The sequence below is a fragment of the Hipposideros armiger genome, unplaced genomic scaffold (assembly GCF_001890085.2).
Source record: "Hipposideros armiger isolate ML-2016 unplaced genomic scaffold, ASM189008v1 scaffold_155, whole genome shotgun sequence".
Taxonomy (NCBI): domain Eukaryota; kingdom Metazoa; phylum Chordata; class Mammalia; order Chiroptera; family Hipposideridae; genus Hipposideros; species Hipposideros armiger.
Window position 1 is genome coordinate 2717156 of NW_017731505.1, and position 21885 is coordinate 2739040.

At 45.3% G+C, this 21885-nt stretch overlaps 1 protein-coding gene across 3 annotated transcripts in view; it reads right to left on the minus strand.

Annotated features, from left to right (window-relative positions):
* The window catches only part of WWC3 (WWC family member 3), a 108197-nt gene that overhangs the window by 36148 nt on the left and 50164 nt on the right, over window positions 1–21885 (minus strand). For all 3 annotated transcript variants that reach the window (XM_019651206.1, XM_019651207.1, XM_019651205.1), the window contains 5 exons: window positions 19958–20034; window positions 19014–19093; window positions 7178–7307; window positions 4745–4888; window positions 1979–2052 (listed from right to left, as the gene is read on the minus strand). In XM_019651206.1, the coding sequence (XP_019506751.1) occupies window positions 1979–2052; window positions 4745–4888; window positions 7178–7307; window positions 19014–19093; window positions 19958–20034 (505 nt within the window). The remainder of the gene's footprint in view (window positions 1–1978; window positions 2053–4744; window positions 4889–7177; window positions 7308–19013; window positions 19094–19957; window positions 20035–21885) is intronic.

A 21885-nucleotide genomic window follows, 5' to 3' on the forward strand; every position in this document is an offset into this window, starting at 1 on the left:
ACACACACACACACACACACACACACGCCCTGGCAGGCCCTGGGGGTATCCCCACTCCCAGGCAGAACCATGGGTCTCCTCACATATTTCTGTTAGCTGTGAAGGAGTTTATCTCCCAAATAGCTTAAAGACCATGTGTGAGCCCAGCACATAAACCACACAATTTCTTCAAAACACCTGGAACGAGGCAGGTGCTGAGTAGAAGTCCAGTCTTCCCATCTCCCAGCAGCTGCTCTGTGTGGACGAAGCCATCGGGGTCACCCACACAGATGAGCTGTCCTCCATAGCTACAGTGTGTTTCCCACCACGGCTCTGGCAATCTTGAAATACTAATGTCATTTAAAAGACACTGATGAAGTGCAGAGTCCTCCTCTGAAGAATTTTCTTACATACTCGACTTTTTGCCCAAATGAATTATCTCAATATTTAACAGATTACTCACTGTGTACCGATACCATCTCCAGAAAACAAAGAAAGCACTTGCTAGGTTTGGTAAATGTCACAGCAAAACACGTACCAATTATGCTCCTAAGTGTAGCAGCCATCCAGTTTCTGCGTTTTATACAACACAGCAAATTCCAGCACCCACATTGTGCAGTTCCAGTAGAAACATGTGAGAGCGAGCAGAGGAATACCCAGCAGGGACAAGGGCCCTGACAAACCCCAGCCAGCTCAGGAGAAGGAATGCGCTAGATGGAGAATCTGAGCCTGGAGATAAGCAGCGTGGCTGAATGGACTTGGCCACGGGCCATGTGGAACTGTAAAGCCCACCACGAATGAATACATCGGGAAAAGCCAGCAAGCACTGGGTAGAAATGCCTGGGTAAACAAAGGCCTGTGTCAGTTCCAGCGGGCCCTCCAGGAGGGAGTCAGATGATGTGCTTTTGTTGCTATTTTTACATTTGCTTAAAAGGCAAGCAAGTGGATTTCCAGACATCCATGAATGACACAGTGTATGAGCAGGCCCAACTACTGAGCTTCCAGAAAGGATCTCCTCACCCCACTTGGCATTCCACTCCTTCTCCCCCACCCACCCCCCGAGATAATAGTCCCTATGTAAGTAATGAACCCTTAAGAAGGTATGCTTCCTAGCTTTCCGAAGCATGTCTTTGGAAATGGTTTGGTTTTAAGACCCTTTCCAGAGGCAAAAAAGAGAGAAAGTCTCTAAAAAGAGGACGTGAAAGCTAAGGCAGGGGCAGAATATTAAAAAAAACGGGCTCTGCACACATGATGAGAAACGTGACAAGTTCAAAATACCACATGCCTGTGAGGACTCCACATGCCTCTCGGTTTTGCCCATGGCCTATGGTTAAAACCGGGTGGAAGGGGTGGAGAGAGGGAAAGACAAACTGGAAAATGCACAAACAAGGTCAAGTCTCGATTTTCCGAAGGCAGATAATTGACATACAACACAAGTTAAGAGAAATGACTGCCCTTTAATTCTCTCCGTCAAAATGAACTAGATTAGGTACCGCTATCACCTGGTGACCTGATCCTTATTAAACTGTCTTTTAAACCAAGATACACAGCTTTGTCCATTAACCTATGGAGTTAGAAGCCACATACATAAAAGATAAAAGTTTTGCTTAAGCTGTTCTGAGGGACTGATGCTCAGACGAAAGGGAGGGACGGAGTGGAGATGAAAGGAGGCAGGAGAAACAGGAAGGAGGAGAGAGGGAGGTAGGATGGAGATCCCAACTACCTGAGAGAATAAGGAAAGCTGAAAAAGTCTCTATTGTTATTAAATCATGTCTTTATAACTATCTGCAATATTGAGAATGCCAGCATTTTAAATGCATGTGAAATGTTATCAATGTAGTAAGAAGCTACACATAAGTGAAGATCCTTCACTTTGTATTCTATCAGAAACTGCTCTCCAGTAAGAAACGGACAATCACACCTCAGAACTTCGAAAAACCTCTTTCCACAGGAGAAAGGAAATAAGCAGAAGGCGAGATTTGAAAAGAGAGCTTCTTACCTCTTCCTGGCTTCCTCGTACTGCCAATTAAGTCTGACTCGGTCTACAAGTCTTGTTTTATCGTCAAAGACAAACTTTCGAAAACAGGAGGAAAAAAAGAAGGAAAACATGTTAAAAACATACTTTCAAAATAGAAAACTCATTTAAGCTTCCAGCAACAATGAAGAATATTTTCATTTGTCTTTCAACTTCCATTTTTCAAAGGTCTGGAAGGAAACACACCAAATAACACTCAGTGGCCACCTCTGATCAGTGGGGTTGGGAGTGGGGCTGGGAAGACTTTTGCTTTCCCAGCACTGGTGAATTTATTTTTTATCAGTGGAAGTGTATTCATTTATGTGTAATTCCAAACAACAACGAATTAAGCTTTAAAAGAAATGGGGAATTACTTAGTGAAAGTTGATACAAAGGCAAAAAAAATTCATCCCATTTTGTGCAGCATATTGTCTCCTTCCTCAATAGATACAAAATAATGATGCTCTAGGAAGTCACAAAATCTGAAGACAATGGACTAGCTGTGTGAGTTATGGGCTACAGGACTCCTTCGAATGTGACATGGCCTTAACCGGTTAAAGAACGGAAGGAAAAGGAAGGAGAGCCCGGGGTGGGGGTGCATCACGTCTTAGGAGTTAGAACTGAAATACGATGCTGCGCTGTGATCACTACTTGTACTTAAATATTTTCATATCAATTACACTGAAGTCAACAAATTCCTAAACAAAAGAAAAAAAGGACCTATATGGGAGGTAAGTCTAGCTCACCTTGGTTACTTCTTCCTTCATTCCTGGAAATATATGACTCTAGTTTCAATAAATTGGCTCCATGTGTAGACCTGACCTTACTAGACATATAGGGGGGGGGGGGGAGCCAAAAAATGTATGCACGCGACTTGTATTCATCTTTTCTTATCGGTATACATAGAGTATTACCATTTTAATACAGCTTTCCTTTCTTAAAATGTGCATACATTTTTTTGGCACTTTCTGTATTATGGCCATTAAGCCTTTATTTTTAAAAATAATCTCATGTCAACAAATATTTTAAAATATTCTACTTGAAAGATTAGTGATGAATTTATCGATACGCATCATATAAATGGACCTGAGGTTCAAACCCGCTTTGTTCAAGGGTCAACTGTATTTTTCTATAACAACATGATGTAGTAGAAAGCACAGGGGTTTAGGGATTAGAGATGTTGATTCAAAGTCAGACCTGCCTCTGCCTGACTACCCGACCTTAGGTAACCTGCAGCTCCATCCCCTCATGGGTCACAAAGGGATGGAAACCACTTAAATCGAGATAATAGCCATGAAGCTGCCAAACCAGGCCAGCCCCAGTAAACTCATAAACAGTGATAGTTCACTGCTGCAGTTATTACAACAGCATCACCAGCCACTCTCACCCTGACATTTTTGGAAAGTCTTACCTAAGTCATTTGAGAACCTTGGACCGAACCTGTTTCTCTCAAACCAGCAACAGTCTGTAAATTCTAATTCTAACCTTATGCTAAGCAGCAATGAATGATACACAGAATTCAACGAGTCTTCTACTTCTTTCCTTCCCTCCTGCCAAAACCTTTAGGCAAAAATGCTGGACATTTTTGACTTAAGAGATTCTTCTGTGTGTTATATAGATGGTGACCATATTCATTAAACCAAAGATGCCTGGTCAAAAATGTCTGATCGTACTTTTGAGAACGAGGGGAAAGCTGAAAATAGGGCTGTTCCAGGACATACAAATAAGAAGTCATTATTTACTAATAGTATACGCCCCTCAAAGAGGCACTATTTGCCAAAATTTCAAAATATTAGCTAATTATTTAAAACCCAGAGTTTTTGTCAGTGGTTTTTCCCTTTTTTCTTTTTATTTATTTTATTTTGGGGAGGACATTCTGCATTCCATTGCTATTTCATCTTACTAAATAACCCCAAAGAAAAAGGAGCCATCCAAAACTGTTTTTATCCATGTGTAACAAGTAAATGATCAACTTCACTCAATGACATTACAGTAGTAATGTGTGTAAGTATTCACTATCCTGCTTCAAATGATTGCCAACTTTATTTTTGTAGCTAACTCAAGGTTTCACTAATCTTCAAAAGGGGCATTATGAAATTCTTCCAAGTCCCAAACAAAATTAATTTTAATTCAATTGAATTTCCCGACAGTCTTTTAAAAGAACAAGAAATAGCACCAAAGTATAACCCCAAGGTGACACAGCCACAACGCCTTTGAAATCACTGATCTAAGCCAGAGGTCAGCAAACTGAGGCCTGATGGCCAAATCCAACCCACCATCTGTTTTTGCAAATAAAGTTTAATTGGGACACAGCCCCGCCCATTAGTTCATGCATCACCTATGGCTGCTTTCACGTTAAAATAACATAGCTGAGCATTTGTGGCAGAGGCTGCATGGCCTGCAAGTCCTCAAATATTTACTATCTGGACCTTTACAGAAAAAATGAGTTGGTCCATGCTCTAAAAAGTCATACGTCTGTCAAAAAACATCTAAACGCAACTCTCACAAGGATTCAGCCATTTTCAAGAACCCAAATCACTAGGTTAGAGGCAAGAAGCAATTCAATCGCATCCCAAGCCATTGCACCTTCACTGCTGGATGTGAGAAACTGCATTTCTTCTTCAAACGTAATGGCACAAAAGCCAAAGCTTTTCGGAAGAGAGAGTGGAAGATGAAAGCAAATGAGTGATGGCAACACGAAAGCAGCCCTTTTCTCTCGGCTCACGTGGACCCTCCCCCTGGTGAGCGTACCTCTCCGATGATGTCGGTTTGAGACCCAGCGTCGCAGAACTGCTGAGGTAAAGAATCACCACTGCCTGGGTGGTGAGGGAACTCTTGCAGATGGTCGGTGAGAGAGAAGCTGTTCTTGAAGCCGTCAGTGAGCTTGGCCAGGCTCTGGAATAGAATGAACAAGCTGTTTGAACAGAGACAGTAATGCCTCTCTCCCTCTAAAAGTGGTCATGTCACTCCGGTCCCAGGTTGGCATTCGCATCCCAAACGTTCTATCAATACATGAGTCCAACAGAGATGGATGCTACCTAGGGATCTTGATATACCACACAGAAGCTGAAAACAGCTCCCAGACAATGCTGACGTATCTTTATAACCTGATTTTTCAATGATAATTCCACATGGACAACAGTCATCTCACATGGACGTCAGTTTGCTAAAAATTAGAGTTAGTATGTTTCTGGCACACAGAACCCCTTTGGGTGAAAGGTAAAGACAGATCAGATTTTCCACAATTTTGAAAATGCTTTCTAAAGACCGCTTCAGCAGACACCAGAATGCCCAGGCGCAGCGCGCCTCACGTAAAGGCCAGGAATGGGCCAGTGTTGGCAAGCTTGTGTGAGAAAGACAAAGCCACTTAGCTGATTTCACTAGAAGAGGACACGGCCCATGCCTCTCCCTGGAGCTTCTCAAAGAAGATGTCGGGATCTGAAGCTTCTTCAAGAAATTCTATCTCCAGCCACCATAGTGGGGAACCCAATTGAGGCAACTAGGTGGCTTGGCCCAGCTATGCAAATTAGGGAAGGCCAGGATGGGGCGGTAGCTCCAGCTCCTGGGGCAAGGCCTCCAGGCCTCCGGAGTGAAGCATTGCCTGGCTCAGGCCTGCGATGACGTCCACAGAGCACCTCTGCAATGCCACATGCAGACGTCTCAGTGAATGGCAGCTGTTCCTGCTAGCAGTGCTCAGAGAAAAATCTAACTACTGACCTTTTACCTTTCATGGCCTGGAGAGAGCATCTAAAAGGACAGATTTCTGGGTCCCACCTGCAGAGATTCCAATCCAGTAGGTCTGGGGAAGGGCCCAATCATCTGCAATGTAACGAGCACCATAGGGATACTCCGCAATCCTCTCCCGTCCTTGACCTTAGGAAGCAATGCCCTGCAAGGCAGCTCTGTGTGTACATGCTTCATCTGCCCTGTGAGTCTCAGCTGGCTTCCCATGTCCTTCTCTGTCTTACATTCTGCAGAATCAGACAAATGCCTACCAGGCGCTAGGGCTCACTCAGTATGTTAGCAAAAAATAAAAGTCATGACAGGAACAACTGACTGCATTTCAGTGCTGAGCAAAAAGATAAGCATGCATCCATTTGCAAAAAGTCAGCTTTTTCTAAAAACGGCAGAAACTACAGGAGTTGAAGGGGTGAAAACATAAAGCAATAAAAAGCTACGATGATCCCGCCACATAGCTAAGTCTATCCACATGGTAGAATACGACACAGCCATGTGAAGGAATGAAGAAGGTTTGTATACAGATGTGGAAGAAGTTACGGGCTCTGATCCAGTCTGATCTGGTCCGATTGTCATGTGGGGAAGCTGGTGCAGAGCAGCAGGTACAGTCCTAGGACTCTGTGAGGGCAGCTGAGCATGCTCAGTCATGTGTCTGCACCAATACTGGAAAGGTACACAAGAAGCTAATCAAAGTAGTTCTGGGCGGTGAGAGAATGGGGAGATAGCAAGGCTTCTTATCATAGACTTTTCCAATTACTTTGACTACTGAACAGTATGACTGCATCACCCATTGCTGGGGCTTGAATTGTGTCCTCAAAAATGATGCGTTCAAGCCCTAACCCCCAGCCCGTGAATTTGAGCTTATTTGCAAATAGGGTCTTTGCAGATGGACTCAAGTTAAGACGAGGTCGGGCTGGAGTAGACTGGGTTCTAATCCAATGACTGGTATCCTTAGAAGAGAAAATGTAGACACAGAGACACACAGGGAGAACACCATGTGACAACCAAGGCAGAGACTGGAGTGATGCCGCTACCAGCCAAGGAATGCCAAGGATTGCCAGCCACCACCAGAAGCCAGAAGAGGTAGGAAGGATCCTCCCATAGGCCCTGCCCACACCTGATTTCAGACCCCTGCCCTCTAGACTCTGAGAGAACGATTCTGCTGTTCGAAGCCATCTGGTTCGTGGTGCTTTGTTATGGCAGCCCTAGGAAACTTAACAGGCATGTTTTACAATATTTACATATATAAATATACACACACACGAAAGGTATAATATATACACATATATAACATATATACATGTATATCTTTAAAAATATACGTGAATTGTGTATAGAATAACTGTAGAATATATAGTAAATATATGTATTTTTTTATTTTAAATAAAAGAGGAGAGACGAGCAGGCTCACGGATGGACATGGACCTGAACAGCACCGGCCCTTACTTGCATCAGGTCCCGCCTCTCCTTCTCGCCTGTACAAATGGCTTTCTTGATGGTCCGGAGCTCGTTCATTATAGCCTGTGCCTCGTCCAGTTTGTAGTTGGTATGAGCATTTGACATCTTACGATCAATCCTGGTCAGAAAAGAAAAATGAGAGTCAGTCCAAGCGAGATTATAAAATTCCATTTAAACATAACAAAAAACTCAAAAGCTTCATAGAAAGGTGGGAAACAGTTAAAAGCAACGTTTTGGCAAAGGAAGTAAGGGCCCCATAGAAGCCTCCGTGTTGTTGCAAACACAGGAGATGAGGCTCGGCTGCTGGATGATTGTCTTTGCTCCAGGACCATCCAATGCCGGTGAGGACCTTGGAGTCAGAAGTCCATGTCCTCACCAGCTTGAGTAAGTGCCTGGGACTTTATAAACTCCCCTCTCTGAGAGGAGGACCATGTCTTATTCATTTATCCCCAACACTGCATTAGTGGTCAAAAATGTCCACTAAATGAACATACGAATGCGTTCTGTGAACAAGGAGAACAAGGGAAATAGCAAAAAGTCGTGAACTTTCAATAATGGTGCCTCATGCGGAGTTGGAAACTCTTATGCAGCGGTTCTCAACCTTTCACAGGGGTCACCTAAGACCACTGGAAAACACCTATTTTCGATGGTCTTAGGAACCGAGACACCGCTCCTCTATCTGTCTCCAGGCCCACATGCAGATACGCCCACATACGAGTACCCTGCGGCCCCTGTGAAAGGGTCGTTCGACCCCCAAAGGGGGCGTGACCCACAGGTTGAGAACCGCTGCTCTTATGGCTCCTCTATGTATCTCTTTCTTTAATCTCACTCTGGTTCGAATCGATCACTCTCTTGCTACTACTACTCATCTCCTGAAATTCTTTCCTTCGGTCCAAACATCGCTTCACCTTTCCTTCCTCCCTTCCTCCCTCCCCCCTTCCTTCCCCCCTCCTCCTTCCAGCCCGCCCGCCCTGTACATGTGCACAAGGCCTGCTTCTGGTGAGGAGAAGCAGAGCGCTGACTAAGACCAGGCGTGCCTCCGGCCTTCACAGAGCAGGCAGTGTCCTGTAGCGTGTCCTTTATCACGTCTTCCACACCTCAATCTTGAGTCTTTATCTAGAAGCCCTCAGGGCTAACGAACCTGACATACTTTGCTCCAGGAATGGAATGGACTCCTCCTGTGGAACGCCATTAACTTGCGTTTCATCTTCCAGCTCCACTAACAGCCTTCGGTTCTGAAGTGTTGCCCCCATGTTAACTGAAAATCTGGCTGTATCCTTAACGGCCAGCCCGAACTCCCTTATTTTCCACTCACAAAAGCATCCTGGCACGCTGGTGAATACAAGTGACACTCCAGCTCTATCATGGCACCCTGGACAAGTCTCTTCACCTCTTTAAACCTCAGTTTCCTGATGTCTCACATGGGGATACTCAAAATGTTTCTCCCACTTAAGAGAGAACGTAAGGAAAGGTCTTACCTGGCATAGGCCTGGCATGTAATGTTTGTGGTATATTATTATTATCAGGATGATGCTGAATCTACTTACTCATGGGAGAAAAAGTAAATAATTCATCAACTCCAGTATTTTATTATCATTAACAAATTCCTGGCCACATATGTCACAACTCACGGCAGAACTCAGCACCGGAGCTGATCCGAGCTGTCGGGCGCCCTTGGAATGAGAGGACAAACAGAACAAGCAGGAAACCATCCCCTCCCTTTGGAATAGGACTCCAGGGCTCGGGGCAGTGCTGTGACTGCCACCAGCTACAAATTAAATATGTATGAAAACTGGTCCCAAGTCCTCTTCCATGGAAAGTGGATGTAGGCGCACCATGGGACCCCACACATTAGATGGTGACACCCCTAAATCCCAACATGGCCCGGCACTATGTTTTTCCATTTTAGCTATTCTATGCAGAACCGAGAGTCTCCAACGCAAAGCAGAAATAAAAGGCCACCCACCTGCCAAGGAAGGGGCCTGACTTTTCTTGCCCAGAAAATCGAGACTCATTTACAAATAATGTCTTCTTGAATTCATCTTCTGATAAAAGGCTTTCCAGTACATCTCATTTAACGTCCCAAGCCACAACCCAAGTAAGCTGACGAAGTCTATAGAAAAGGGTCACATCGTTTCCAGACAGAAAACCTGAGGCCAGAAAGTCTGATTTTTCTGTAACAGTCAAAGACCAGTGCCTCTGCTAACCAAATCTACTGACTCCGCCAGAATGAAACTCTACTGCGTTAAACAAAATTGTTTCAATTGCTTAAAATCCAATGCTCGTCAAATAGCCACAAACGTATAGGCATATCCCCACTGTTCAGGCTGCACTGAAGGACGCTAACCATGGCAGCCCCTGCTTTGTACCTAATTGCTGTGATTGATCTCCTTATGGCTTTTGGCAGCTATAAAGCCTAAGTGTGGCCACCAGGATACCCTAGATGGAGCCAGCATTCTCTCAAGGCACCAGGTTCTATGCTGGGAACGGCTGCCGCACAGAGGAAAACAGGCTCCAATTCCCATCAGGGAGAGAGATCAGCAGCCATAATTCATCCTATAGGCGGACACTGCAGAGTGCCTAGGAGAAGTTCAACTTCAAGGCCACAGACGTGGGCTGTGGCCATAACTCTACACAAGTGCCCCTGAGACCCTGAAGAAGAATGAACACTGGCCTAGAGCAGCTGTTTTCACTCTGTTCCGAGGGAGTCCCAGCGTCGTGAGCAGGAGTAGCTAAAGGAAGAGCCTGTGTAGGGCTCAGGGACCCTCAACCCTGCTTCAGCAAGCACGGGGGTGTTTGCTCTGCCTCAGCTACTCTGGTTCCATAAAAAATGTTTGCGGAGAAGGAAAGGGGAAAAGATTCCACTGTTAAAAAAATGTGAAAACTATTAGAAAATATGATCTCAAAGTTCTAGGAATCTCTGAAATACTATTATTTAAAAATAGTTATATGAGTACATTATGGCAGAACATTTTATTATATAAAAAAAGAATACTATATATGATATAAGTATAATCTTATATAAACATATTTTTACATAGTATATATTATTTGATTACATTATGCAAATGGCATATTAAAGTAGTTCAATGTATCAAGCACCTACTAGGTGACAGTCTCACTGCGTGCTTTACATTTGTCACCTCATTTAATCCCCTCAACAGCTTTATGAGATAAGCATAACCTCAGATTTTATAATGAAAACATTGAGGCTCAGAGAGATTAACTAAGCGGCCCAAGATGACACGGTAAGATCTGGCAGAGCCGGGATTCAAACCCACATCTCCCAATTCTCAAGTCTGCACTGGCTCAATGGTGCAGAGATGCCCCTTGATACCACAGGTGTACCTCAGCTCAAAGCAGCCAAGGTAGGGTCTACAGGCTGTTATACAGGCAAGCAATGCTTCACAGAATTCCAACCCCTTCCATTTTTCAAATATGACAGATTTTCATCTCACAAAAACTTCAAAGGACAGGAAACCTCTTCCTTCAAGTCTGTAAAATTCATTCGGGAGTTTTCTCCCTCTTTTCAAATTCCCTCTAGAACTTTGGTCAAATTCAGAGGATGTGCTCAATGATGTGGTATTTTGTAAAATATCCATATATTCCATTTCATAAGGAAAATCATAACATCTGAGACTGCCAAAGCACTGTGTTTTTCTTTTAAAAATTTTAAATAACAGCCCCAAGACAGTGGTTATACATCTTAAATAAAATGATAGAAAATTGATAACTGCTCAACAAAAGGTGGCACTAACAAAGACATAAGTCCTTATGCAGTGTGCTATATGATCTGGATGTTTATGCCCGCGTCACCCCTCCCCCTACCCCCCCAATTCACATGCTGAAATCCTAATGCCAGTGTGATGGTATCAGGAGGTGGGGTCTTTAGGAGGGGATCAGGTCATGAGGCAGAAGTCCTCAGGAATGGGATCAGTGCCCTTATAAGAGACCCCCAGAGAGGCCCTCGCCCCTTCCACCAAGTGAGGACACAGTGAGAAGGTGGTCATTTATAAGTCGGGAAGCCGGCTCTCACCAGACATAGAATCTGACCATGAGGGCACCCTGCTCTCAGACTTCCAGCCTCCAGAGCTGTGAGCAATAAACATCTGTTGTTTATAAGCGCCCCAGTCTGTGGTATTTTGCTATAGCAGCCCGAATGAACTAAGACACAGTATTTGAAAATCTAGTACAGAGCACCCACACTCTTTACTTTTCACCCCTCAACATTTTGCAGCTGCTTTGGGGAGGTTAAGTGACTTTCCCAAGGTCACACAGCCAGTGAGAGGCACAGTGAGGTTTATATTGAGGCCCCTCACACCAGCGCTCATCCCCTTCATCATTGGGTTAACAATACACTGAAAGTCAGGCCTCCAAACTCCCTCTGTGTCAAACCTGAAGGCCACCCACACAGCCAGTCAAATGTTGTCCCAAAGTAAACTGGGGCTCTTTCTGGTCTGCATATGAAAGAAATGGTTCGCGAGAAAAGGAGAAGGCACAACTTCAAATGATGGCCGAGTACCGTTGAGAAGGCATTTTTGAGATGTTTATCATCAACCTCTCCTCCCGCTGCCCTAAAGTTTCCATATTTGTTGTTCCATTTAAGATGTCAAGAGAATTGCACTGGCAAAAGTAAAACCAAACGACTTCTTAAACCCACATCTTGAAGAAAAGGGCTGCCAGGCCTCTAAAGATATTCCATGTTAATACCACACATTACAACCCAAAAGAATGAGAAGTTTTGTTACAACTCTACCTTTTACATCACCAGCTCTGGCAGGGGGCCTTGAATGAACCTCAGAAAGCTTCCGGCAGTTTTCTATCAACAGCAGGTCCTGTGTGGAATGCCAGACCTGTCCCACAACCAGGAACAATGCTCTTTTTGTTTCCGCCCCCATTTCTGTATGTTTTACTGTTATCTGAGTAGTGCTGGGGTTTTCGCACGGGCTGTACCTTATGTGCTATGTTAATGGGATATTGTTGGTCTAAGCCTGTTCCAACTGTGAACAATCTTATTCTCTTCTAAAACCACTAAATCCCCTTGGACAGAAAACGCTAATTCCAATATCTAATACTGCCTCATTCTGGTATCGAATGCTCAGAAGAGAGGCAGTGAGTCTTATTGGAGGAGAGGCGTGGGTTTAACTTCACTCATATCACCCCAATAGGGAAGAAGTTCATCAAGCAATTAAAAGGCTTGAAGCGAAGAGGCCAGTGGGCTAAGAATGTACCTCCTGGAAACTGGTTATTGGAACATTTCCTGAGCACCCCTTTCTGTGATTTGAATAGCAGCATAAAGAATGGGATTTCTTAACACTCACTATAACACGGTACGTGGAAGAGAAGGAAATGCTAGAGGGCAGTTAAGAAGAAGGTGACTGGCCGATTCACAGAGACCTCCCCAAGATGCTCGCAGCCCAGGCCCGCACTCTGGGGGCCCCCGGTGTCCGAGAAGGAAGTGAAGTGCGGGACGGCTTCCAGTGGCAGGGGGCAGCGACGTCAGCCCCTCCACACAGCACCCGGGCCCAGTCCATTCATTCCGCGGAGCCCTGCCCTATGCCTGGAACTATCTGGGCTGTGAGGATGGGGCAGGGAACAAAACAGAGTCCTTATCCTTGCGCAGCATGATGCTACTCAAGGAGACAAACAACACAAATGAAATCATTATGTCAGGCAGCGATCGGTGTTTTAAGGAAAACGAAGCTGGGTTTGGGAATACAATGTGACAGAGAGGGCCCCTTTTTAGATACAGTGGTTACGCAAGGATCTTGTCGCGATGTCACTTGTCCAGAGAACTCCAGAAAGGAGGGAACAGGCATGCGAGACTGTGGGGAAGGGTGTTCCCGGCACAGGGGGCTGCAGCTCCAGTGCGGGGACCAGCAGGGCGGCCGGGGGTAAACGGGGTCAGGACAGGGGGCCACCGCATCTAGAGTCTGGGCTGTATTCTAAGTGAGAGAGAAAGCCAGAGGGAGCCACCAGCACAGGAGACATTTTAAAAGACTCCCCGTGGCTGCAGTGTGGGAACGGTGAGATGAGCAGTCACGGTGGAGGCTGTGAGAAGGGAATGGGTGCCAAGTATGGAAACAGCACACCGTGAACAAGACAGTAAGAAGGCAGTGAGGACAGAGCTCCCCTAAAGCGTCTTGGGCTGTCATGCCAGCACTCTGGGATGTTATAGGTGTCATGGCAGAAAAAGGCTTCAATGGCACATAAGCGTGGGAAAGTCAGGGTGAAGCAATGTTAAATGAGCTTCCTGGCTGCAGGACAACTCGGAATCTAACACGAGGTACATTCCAGATCTCCAGGAGATCTAGAATAACTAGAGAGGGAAATCTCCCCACACCTGTTGGCACGCTCAGCACGTTCTTGTGCATCACCCATCTGGGAAACTGCATACATCCTAGTTCCGAATCCTCCCCCTTCGCTCCTGGATGCTAGTAAGGAGTTACAGCAAGATAATTTTTCAAAGCAAGCTTCACAATCGTTCGGGCAGCAGAACCCAGTAGCTCTTTCACTGGAAAAGCTCAATGTTTCTGAACACTTGCGTTCCTCATAAATGTTGCTCCTATTTTCTGAAGACTTTTATAAAGGGCCTCAAGAGAAATGCAAATGACAACTACACTGAGATGCTATCGCTCACCCTATGAGACTGGCAAAAATGCAAAAGCTTGACAACACATTCTGTTGGCAAAGCCGTGGGAACAGGAACACGCATCTATTAGTGTTGGGAATGCAAAATGGTGCGACCCCTAGAGACGGGAATTTGGCAACATCTAACAATCCCACCAAAGTACATGACCCGGCAAACCCACTTTCGGGAAAGTAGCCTGAAATCTTTCATATGTACATGTGCATGGCTTTAGGTGAAAAGCTGATGGCAAACATTAGAAATGGATGCACCAGGCAGATAATGCCAGAGCCCTCCTCCCCATAATCTTCATAGCACAATACGACAGAACCAGAGAGTGTTTACCTCCTGATGGAAGTAACACCACCACCTACAAAACATAGCTCCCCCTAGAAAAAGAAAAAGAACTTGAACTTGAGATCAAGTTAAGCTCAAACTTCTTAAACTAATTACACCAGTATGCATAAATAGCAGGGGACACCGTGTGCATTCAAGCAGCAAAACCCACTGTCAGGAAAATTCTACTGGACAAGCAAATGAGTTGTCAGAAGAAAAAAAAAGAGAAAGGAGTACAGATAAGAGACGCACCAACCAAACGTACTGTGTGGGCCTTGTCTGAGCCTGGACCCAAACAAACCAGAGAAATGAGAACACTCGCTGAAGAAGGGATGACATTAAGAGATTACTATTAAGTGGGGTATAGGTGGTATAGTTATATTTTCAAAAGGAGTTCATCACTTTAGGAGGGATATTTATGGATTAAATATGATTCTGGGATTTGCTGCAATAAGGCAGTAAGAGCTCGCAGGATGATACTATTCTCTCTACCTCTGTGTATGGTGGACATTTCCCATCATTAGAAGTTTATGTATATTACATACACACACACACGCGCACGCGCACACATATTCTATCATTAACCCAGAGACCGTGTTCATGGCCAGCTCCCATCTACAAAAATTAACAACATACATAGGCTTCAAAAAAATACAAAAGGTTCTTTTTCCCTCACTTGGACCCAAGCGTAATGATGGATTTTCTTGCTAGCCAGGAAAGTTCACCAAGATAAACAAGTCGAGTTGAAAATGTTAGAAGCGGCCAAACTCCTGGTGAGGTGCTCTGGAAATGAATACACTGCATATTCTGGGAAGCGAGAACAGCAGAAATGTTTCTGGAGGAAAACCTAGGGTCTCTGCCTTGAATCGATGTTGGTAATAATATCCAAGAAGCTCATGTATGGACAACGGCCCATGTATGCTCTGTGCTTAGTTAGGATTTTACAGTAGGCTGAGGTAATCACATTATCAATGCTCACCAGAGGTTTTCAGAATTTCTCAATAAATAATACCAATTTGCATGATTCCATCCCCATATAAGAGCCCATCTTCAATAGCAGAAAACTAATGAGGCTGTCTTCTTCTCACATATAACCTGTGCAACTCAGAGGAGGGTACTGAAGGATTTGTCACTTGCGTAGAATTTTAAGCATGGCATGAGGGCCCATGTTGTCTCTCCTTCCTGTGAGGCTGTGTCAAAAAATAGAGTGGACATGTAAAGTACAACCCAGAGCCGATTAAATGCTGCCTCTCGAGCCAGCTCCATCTGAGGAGCTGGGGTGGGTCCCCCAGGACCGAGACCAGGTCCAGAACTTTGCCACATGCCACTCCTGAGCCTCCACTGGGGAGGGTGGGTATCTTTACAGTCTCTGGCAAGGAACGAAGACTGTCCCCTTGGCAGGGGTATGTGTACCATCTGCTCCCAAACGTGGGGCCTTGCTAAGGAAACGAGAAAGAAAACTGGCCATTCTCTGCAGGAGCACAACTGACACTCCATTCCGGCTGCAGGTGTAAGGACACCTCTCCCTCTGCTGTAGTCTGCTTCCTGTCCAATCCACCCAGAGAAACCGAGGTGGCCTTTTCCTATTCCTCAAGTTACTTTGATTACAAGACATGAATCTACTTCCTAGCAATGCCTAAGGGAAGGGGTTTTCTCAGTCACCCGAGCCCTGGCACTTCTTATTTTCTAGAGTGTTCAGTCTTAAGCTGATCCTGCAATATAACCTTTGTCTTCAGATAAGGAAATGGAGATGGCCAGAGTGATGGAGGCCAGGTGAAGGAACAGGCACTGGGCCTGGCAATCCTGCTCCCAAAGGCCCAGCCAGCGGCAACAGGTGCCAGGCGGGACTCCCCTGTGAGGCTCAGCGCTTCTGTGCGACCTCAGAGCATTCGTCCACCACACCGAGCCCCAATCACCTTCACCAGAGCTTCTGCGAGTGAGAATTAAATTAACTGCAATCTCGCATAATGCCTGGCATTAAAAGTAGCTGTTATCTAGCGACACTGTGAAGTCCTGATTCTCCCTGGTGATGACAGAAAGCAAAGTGTGGCCAAACGAAAGAAAGCAACCAACCTCTAACTCAATGAGACAGTCCTAGCAACTTTTGAAGACCTACCAAAGTAAAGTACTTGCTTCTGCTTGTTTCTTACCCAGCCCTTTAGCAGAAGTGGCACGGGAGGACATAGCCACATACCACAGAACACACGGAAGCACCCTAGCAGGCATCTGAGTCTCTGGAGGCTGGCTGGGCTGTATGTACAGAACACACAGCAGTGCTGTGGGAAGCACCACCACAAACGGACAAAGTGAGCAGCAGCCAGTAGCCGATCCTGAAAAAGCAGCTTGATTTGCTTAAGCAAAACTATTTCTAAAAGCGGTATTGACTAGGGCTAATTAACTGAAACCCTGTTGCTGACACAAATTGCAGGAGAATGCGCACACACACACTGCTGGGTGATGGTAGAGAAAGCAAAAAAATGGCAGCAAGGTTCAGACTCCAGCTCACACAAGCATGTACCAAAACCAGCCATCTGGCAGGGCCGGCAGGGGGCATGGCCAGGTCTCAGCACCGGAGAAAGCCAAGTCCCTCTAGGCAGGACCCAGCTCATCTTTCTATTGTGTCTTCCCTGGTGTCTATGGTATGTCCTTACTAAAGAAATGGACAGGGCCGGCCGAGTGGCGCGCTGGTTAAGAGCTGGCTTGGGACGCCAGAGGGCCCCGGTTCGGATCCCACATATGAGGACCAGTGACACTGCCCTCCACAGCTAAGATGCTGAACAACAGCTCAACCTGGAGCTGGGCTGCTGTGGGTCGCCGGCGAAGGCGTAGGCTGCAGCCCCTGTGGCAGTGGGTTGCCATGGGCTACCGTGTGTAGCCAGCAGCCAGCATGAGCGGCCAGCAGCCAGCATGAGTAGCCAGCAGCCAACGTGAGCGGCCAGCAGCCGCTGTGAGCGGCCGTCCAGAAGCCAGCGATGGATCTGCCTCGCCCGGGTGCCAACTTGGGCCAGTGAAGCAACGTCCTCCACAACTAGACTGAAGAACAAAAGGACAGCAACTTGTCTGTTCCCCTTCCCCCAATTCCTCAGCGCTGTTCCCATCCCCCAATTCCCAAATAAAAATCTTTAAAAAAAAAAAGAAAAAGAAATGGACAAATGAATCATCGACCAAACCAATCCTGGGTGATTAAGGAAGTAAAGCTCACGCTAGTGTTAAAGCACAGGGTTTGACATGCCCAGTAATTACCCTTCATATGAGGCTGCGACAGTTAGGTTGGTCAAACACTCCCATTCCCATATTACCTACCTATAAAGAGCAATACTGCAGTCACATCTGACACCGTCACTACATCTGCACACAGGATGCAAGAGAGAGGCACGCTGCCCCCTCACTGCCAATAGTACCACACAATTCCTGCCATCTGCTGAAGGCTGACTAGGTAGCAGACACGGTGCTGCCTTCTGGGCAATTGAGCCCAATGATCGCTGCTATGGACTGAATCATGCCCCCCAAATTCATATGGTGAGCCCTACCCCCCAGAGGGATGGTGTTTGGAGATGGGGCCTTAGGAGGTGACTAGATTTAGATGAGGTCATGAGTAGAGCCCCATGGTGGGATTAGTGCCCTTATAAGAAAAGGAAGAGGCACCAGAGACCAGAGCTCCCCCACACCCCCACCACATGAAGACACAGCAAGAAGGCAGCCGTCTGTAAGCCAAGAAGCAGGCCCTCACCAGATACCGAGTCTGCCAGCGCCTTGATCTTGGACTTGCAGCCTCTAGAACTGTGAGAAGTAAATGTCTGCTGCTTAAGCCCCACAATCTATGGGATTTCGTTACAGCAGCCGAGCTGGCTAAGGCAGTCAGCATTGACAGGTGAGAACAGTAGGCACAGAAGGTGTGAAGCACATGCTCAAGTTCAGCAAGTGAAGCCAGGCTCGGAATCGAGAGAGAATAGACTCTTGACCAGCAAGCATACGATACTCTTTCTTAAAAGAATTAATTCTTTCAGGCCAACAGTATCACCATTTATAAAATAACTTTTGTTCATTGAATTTCCTGATTTAACATAGCTCACAAATATACGAAATTCATCCCCAAACTCTTAATAGGGATGAAGTTTTAATTGTAAAGCTGCCAACTGGAGGAAGACCAATAGGCCAGACTGTCCAATAGAATGTTCTGTGATGATGGAAATATTCTATTAACTGTGCTGTCCAATGCAATGGCCACTAGCCCAGTGGTTCTCAAATGGGGGCAGCTTGCCCTCCAGGTCTGGAGACATTTTTGACTGTCACAAACGGGTAGGAGGGTGCTATCGACATGTAGGAGTCAAGGCCAGGGATGCTGCTCAACATCCTACGATGCACAGGACAGTCTCCACCACAAGGGGTTCTCTGGTCCACACTGCCAATAGCACTGAGGTGAAGAAAATCTACACTCGCCACATGTGACCACTGAGCATTTCAGATGTAGCTACTGAGACTGGGGAACAAAACTTTTTGTTTGATTTCATTTTAATTAGTTTGATTTTAACTTTTAGAATAAAAAAATTAAAGCGACTAAAACTAACAAAACTGGAATTCAAATTCAAACAGCCACGTGTCTGTTGGACAGTGCAGCTATCAAGAACGTGCATAAATATCAAATAAAGGTCTTGTTTCCCAAGTATTTCCATTTAAAGGAAAGAAGTATCTTTAAGGAGCAGAGAGATTCTGATGCTTAGGATTGGGAGATAAGGAGCATCAATGAAAGCATAGACGCGAACACCCATGAAGCTTTAGGACTCATGTCCAGGCACCAAAGAGTCAGCACGAAAGTAAATCACCGGGCACCGCCCCCTTCTATCATCACAGGCAACTCACTCTTGCAGGGTCTCCACTCCCTTCTCTTTGTACTGCAGTTCTTGCTTCATCTGGGTCAGCTCTCGCTTTAATCTGGAAAGCTAAAGACAAAACATTTTTTTCCCAAAGAAAGCTGTGAAAATGATTTCTACAGTTGTTAACACTGTCATCGAAGTTTCTGATTAGTTTGCAACTCATTGGCTCATCAGTCCTCTCCATGAACTTCCATCCACGCACATATAAAACAGCCACGCTGGAAGAGCTGCCTCGTTTAGGCACCAAAATCCCAGATCACTAAGAGGTTCCTAACTGGCAACTATCTTCTTTTTCAAGGTATTGACTGCCTCGTTACAATTAGCAAACGATGTAATGCTTCTTCATCTTCCCTCCCACTCGCCACTCACAGAGCCCACATATGCAACACTGGTGGTCTCGTCTACCTGAAGGCCCACTGCCTGGAGTGCTTATTTAAACAGATTCTGGGACCCGCTCCAGGCCTGTGTTAGAACTCCGGGGGTGGGCCTGCGAGCTCACACTTTGAACCAATTCCCCGGGTCTTTCTCTTCGGTGCGCTAGAGTTTGAGAAGGCCTGCCCTAAAAGATGTACTCTGCTTTAGGAAATGAGACACCAGAGCAGGGCACTTCGGTTCCACCGTGTCTCCTACGCGTGGTTACAAATGCAACTAAACGGATCCTCTTCCCAGACAACCTAGACAAGGGGCTACAGGGGTGAAACCAGGGGTACACACAGAGGAACACAGGCGACTTTTTGTTAGATGGGCTGAGGTTGTAAAATGAAACACTTTCCCTCCTATTCGAAAAAAGTGGAGAGTAAAACCAAATGTAATAATAATCCATGAAATCAAAAATCTTCCTAACATATGACTGTTACACACTGACCGCCATAAAATGAACACACGAATACACGTGGGGCTTCCAGTTGTGGAAGCGCTCGTTTTACTCACCCTGTCCCGGCGACTGGCTATTTCTGCTTTAATTTGGTGTGGGTCGTACTTTGTGTTTGTTGAATATCCAGAGAAGGCTAAACAGAAGGAAAATATTTGATTTTACAATGGATCCTTTAAAATAAATAAATAACATAGATAGCAACTTCTGATTCACCATATTAAATGATTAAGTCTCAGATTTACAAGTTGGCACTAGATCTAAAGAATCAACATTTCACAACCTCAAATGTGGATGTTTGATTTTTGCATGAGGCCTTTCTACAGGATTCCACATAATAAAATAGATTCCACATAAGAAAACAAATCCAAACTCTGTTTACCTCAAGTGCAAAACTGCTAGTGTTAAAAGCCGTATACACATGGGGAGGGGCAGGTAGGCTTACGGTATGGAAGGCTGTTCCTACTGTAAATAGTACATACAGTATAAATCAGTTTTAGTTTCCTTTAAAATGCACACACATAGAAGTCGCTGGAAAGATAGAGCCAAAAAGTCAACTGTGGTTATTTTCAATGGTTTCATTACAAAAGGTTTTATTTTCATTTTCTTCGTATCTATAGTCTCCAGAGGAACAATGTCTGACATAAGAAAGAAAAAAAAATGCTCAAGATCTGCAAAACGAAAAAGACAACTTTGTAGTAAGTGTCAGCATCTGACGGGCTTGAGAAAAGGCTATTCTTCTGGGTTGTTTGTTCCACACACACTAAAGTGCAACACCCATGCATTTATTCCCGCAACTTGTTTTTGATGGGTTTTAGTTAAAACACATCACGTGGCTAAAGGCGTTTTTAACACCGCAGCACACACGATCTGAACTCCTTTCACAGACATAGCATCATTATGATGAGGAGCCAGTACCTGGGGGGAATGAGACCAAGAGCTGTTTACCTGTGTGTGCTAAGCAGTTGGCCAGTTTCTGTCTACCTCTCGTGCTGTTTCAGCTGCTGCAGCAGCTAGTGGCTGTTTCTAATCCCATCACCCCTTCCACCATTCTGCATGGCTATTTCCTGATGCTTGTCTCCTTTCTCTCAGGCTGCTGAAGCCATCAGCTTTTGTGCTGCAGTGACTTGGTTACTATCCCTTCTTTAATGGTGGAGTGATCCTGTGTCCTCGTCTGTGGTCACCCTTCGCTGGTGTAATCTGCCTCCGGGTCATTTGCATTCATGTTGCCTGCTCAGAAGACCCAACCGCAGGGCCAGCATCCTTTCTTTTACTCCTTTGATCTGGGTACCGAAGGCTGTCAGTCAGATAACTAGGTGCCAACACCTAGGAACTAGTTCAAAACCATTTCCTGACTTCCTATTGGAAAGGATGGCTCAGAGCCATCAAATGGCTTAAACAGCAAGATTATTTCATAGCCTTGACTAGAACCACATCCAAAGTTAATCTGAGCAGCTCAGATATCTCCTTTTGAAAAAAATAGTTCTATGGAAAATCTACTATTTAAGCCGCCATCAGTCAGAATTTCAAACCACTAGAATCTACTGCAAATAAATATCTGGAGGAGCTAAGTGTTTGCCAACTTTATCTCAAATGTTCTTATATTTAGAATCATACTCTCTCAAGATGTGGAGTAAAATGTTTTGAACATAGAATTCTTTCTTAGACAAAGAATGTCTATTTCCAAATCCTGCAACTTCCATCTTGTCTGGCTCTTTGGTTTCATTTCAGATCAGTAATGAAAGCAACACCTCCTCAAAGAATGCCCTTAAGAGGCAGAAATCATTTCTACAAAATCTCCACATTAAACTCCTGGGACTTCACAGTTTCTCAGACCTGAGCTTAACAGGCTTCCACTTCGGACCCAGAGAATATGTAAATGAGCCTAGGGCTTGCTGACTCCTCACTTCCACTGTGTCAACTGGTCACCTTGCAGTTGAGGAAGACAACACCAACAGTTATCGCCTGGGATCTTTCCCATTGGGGT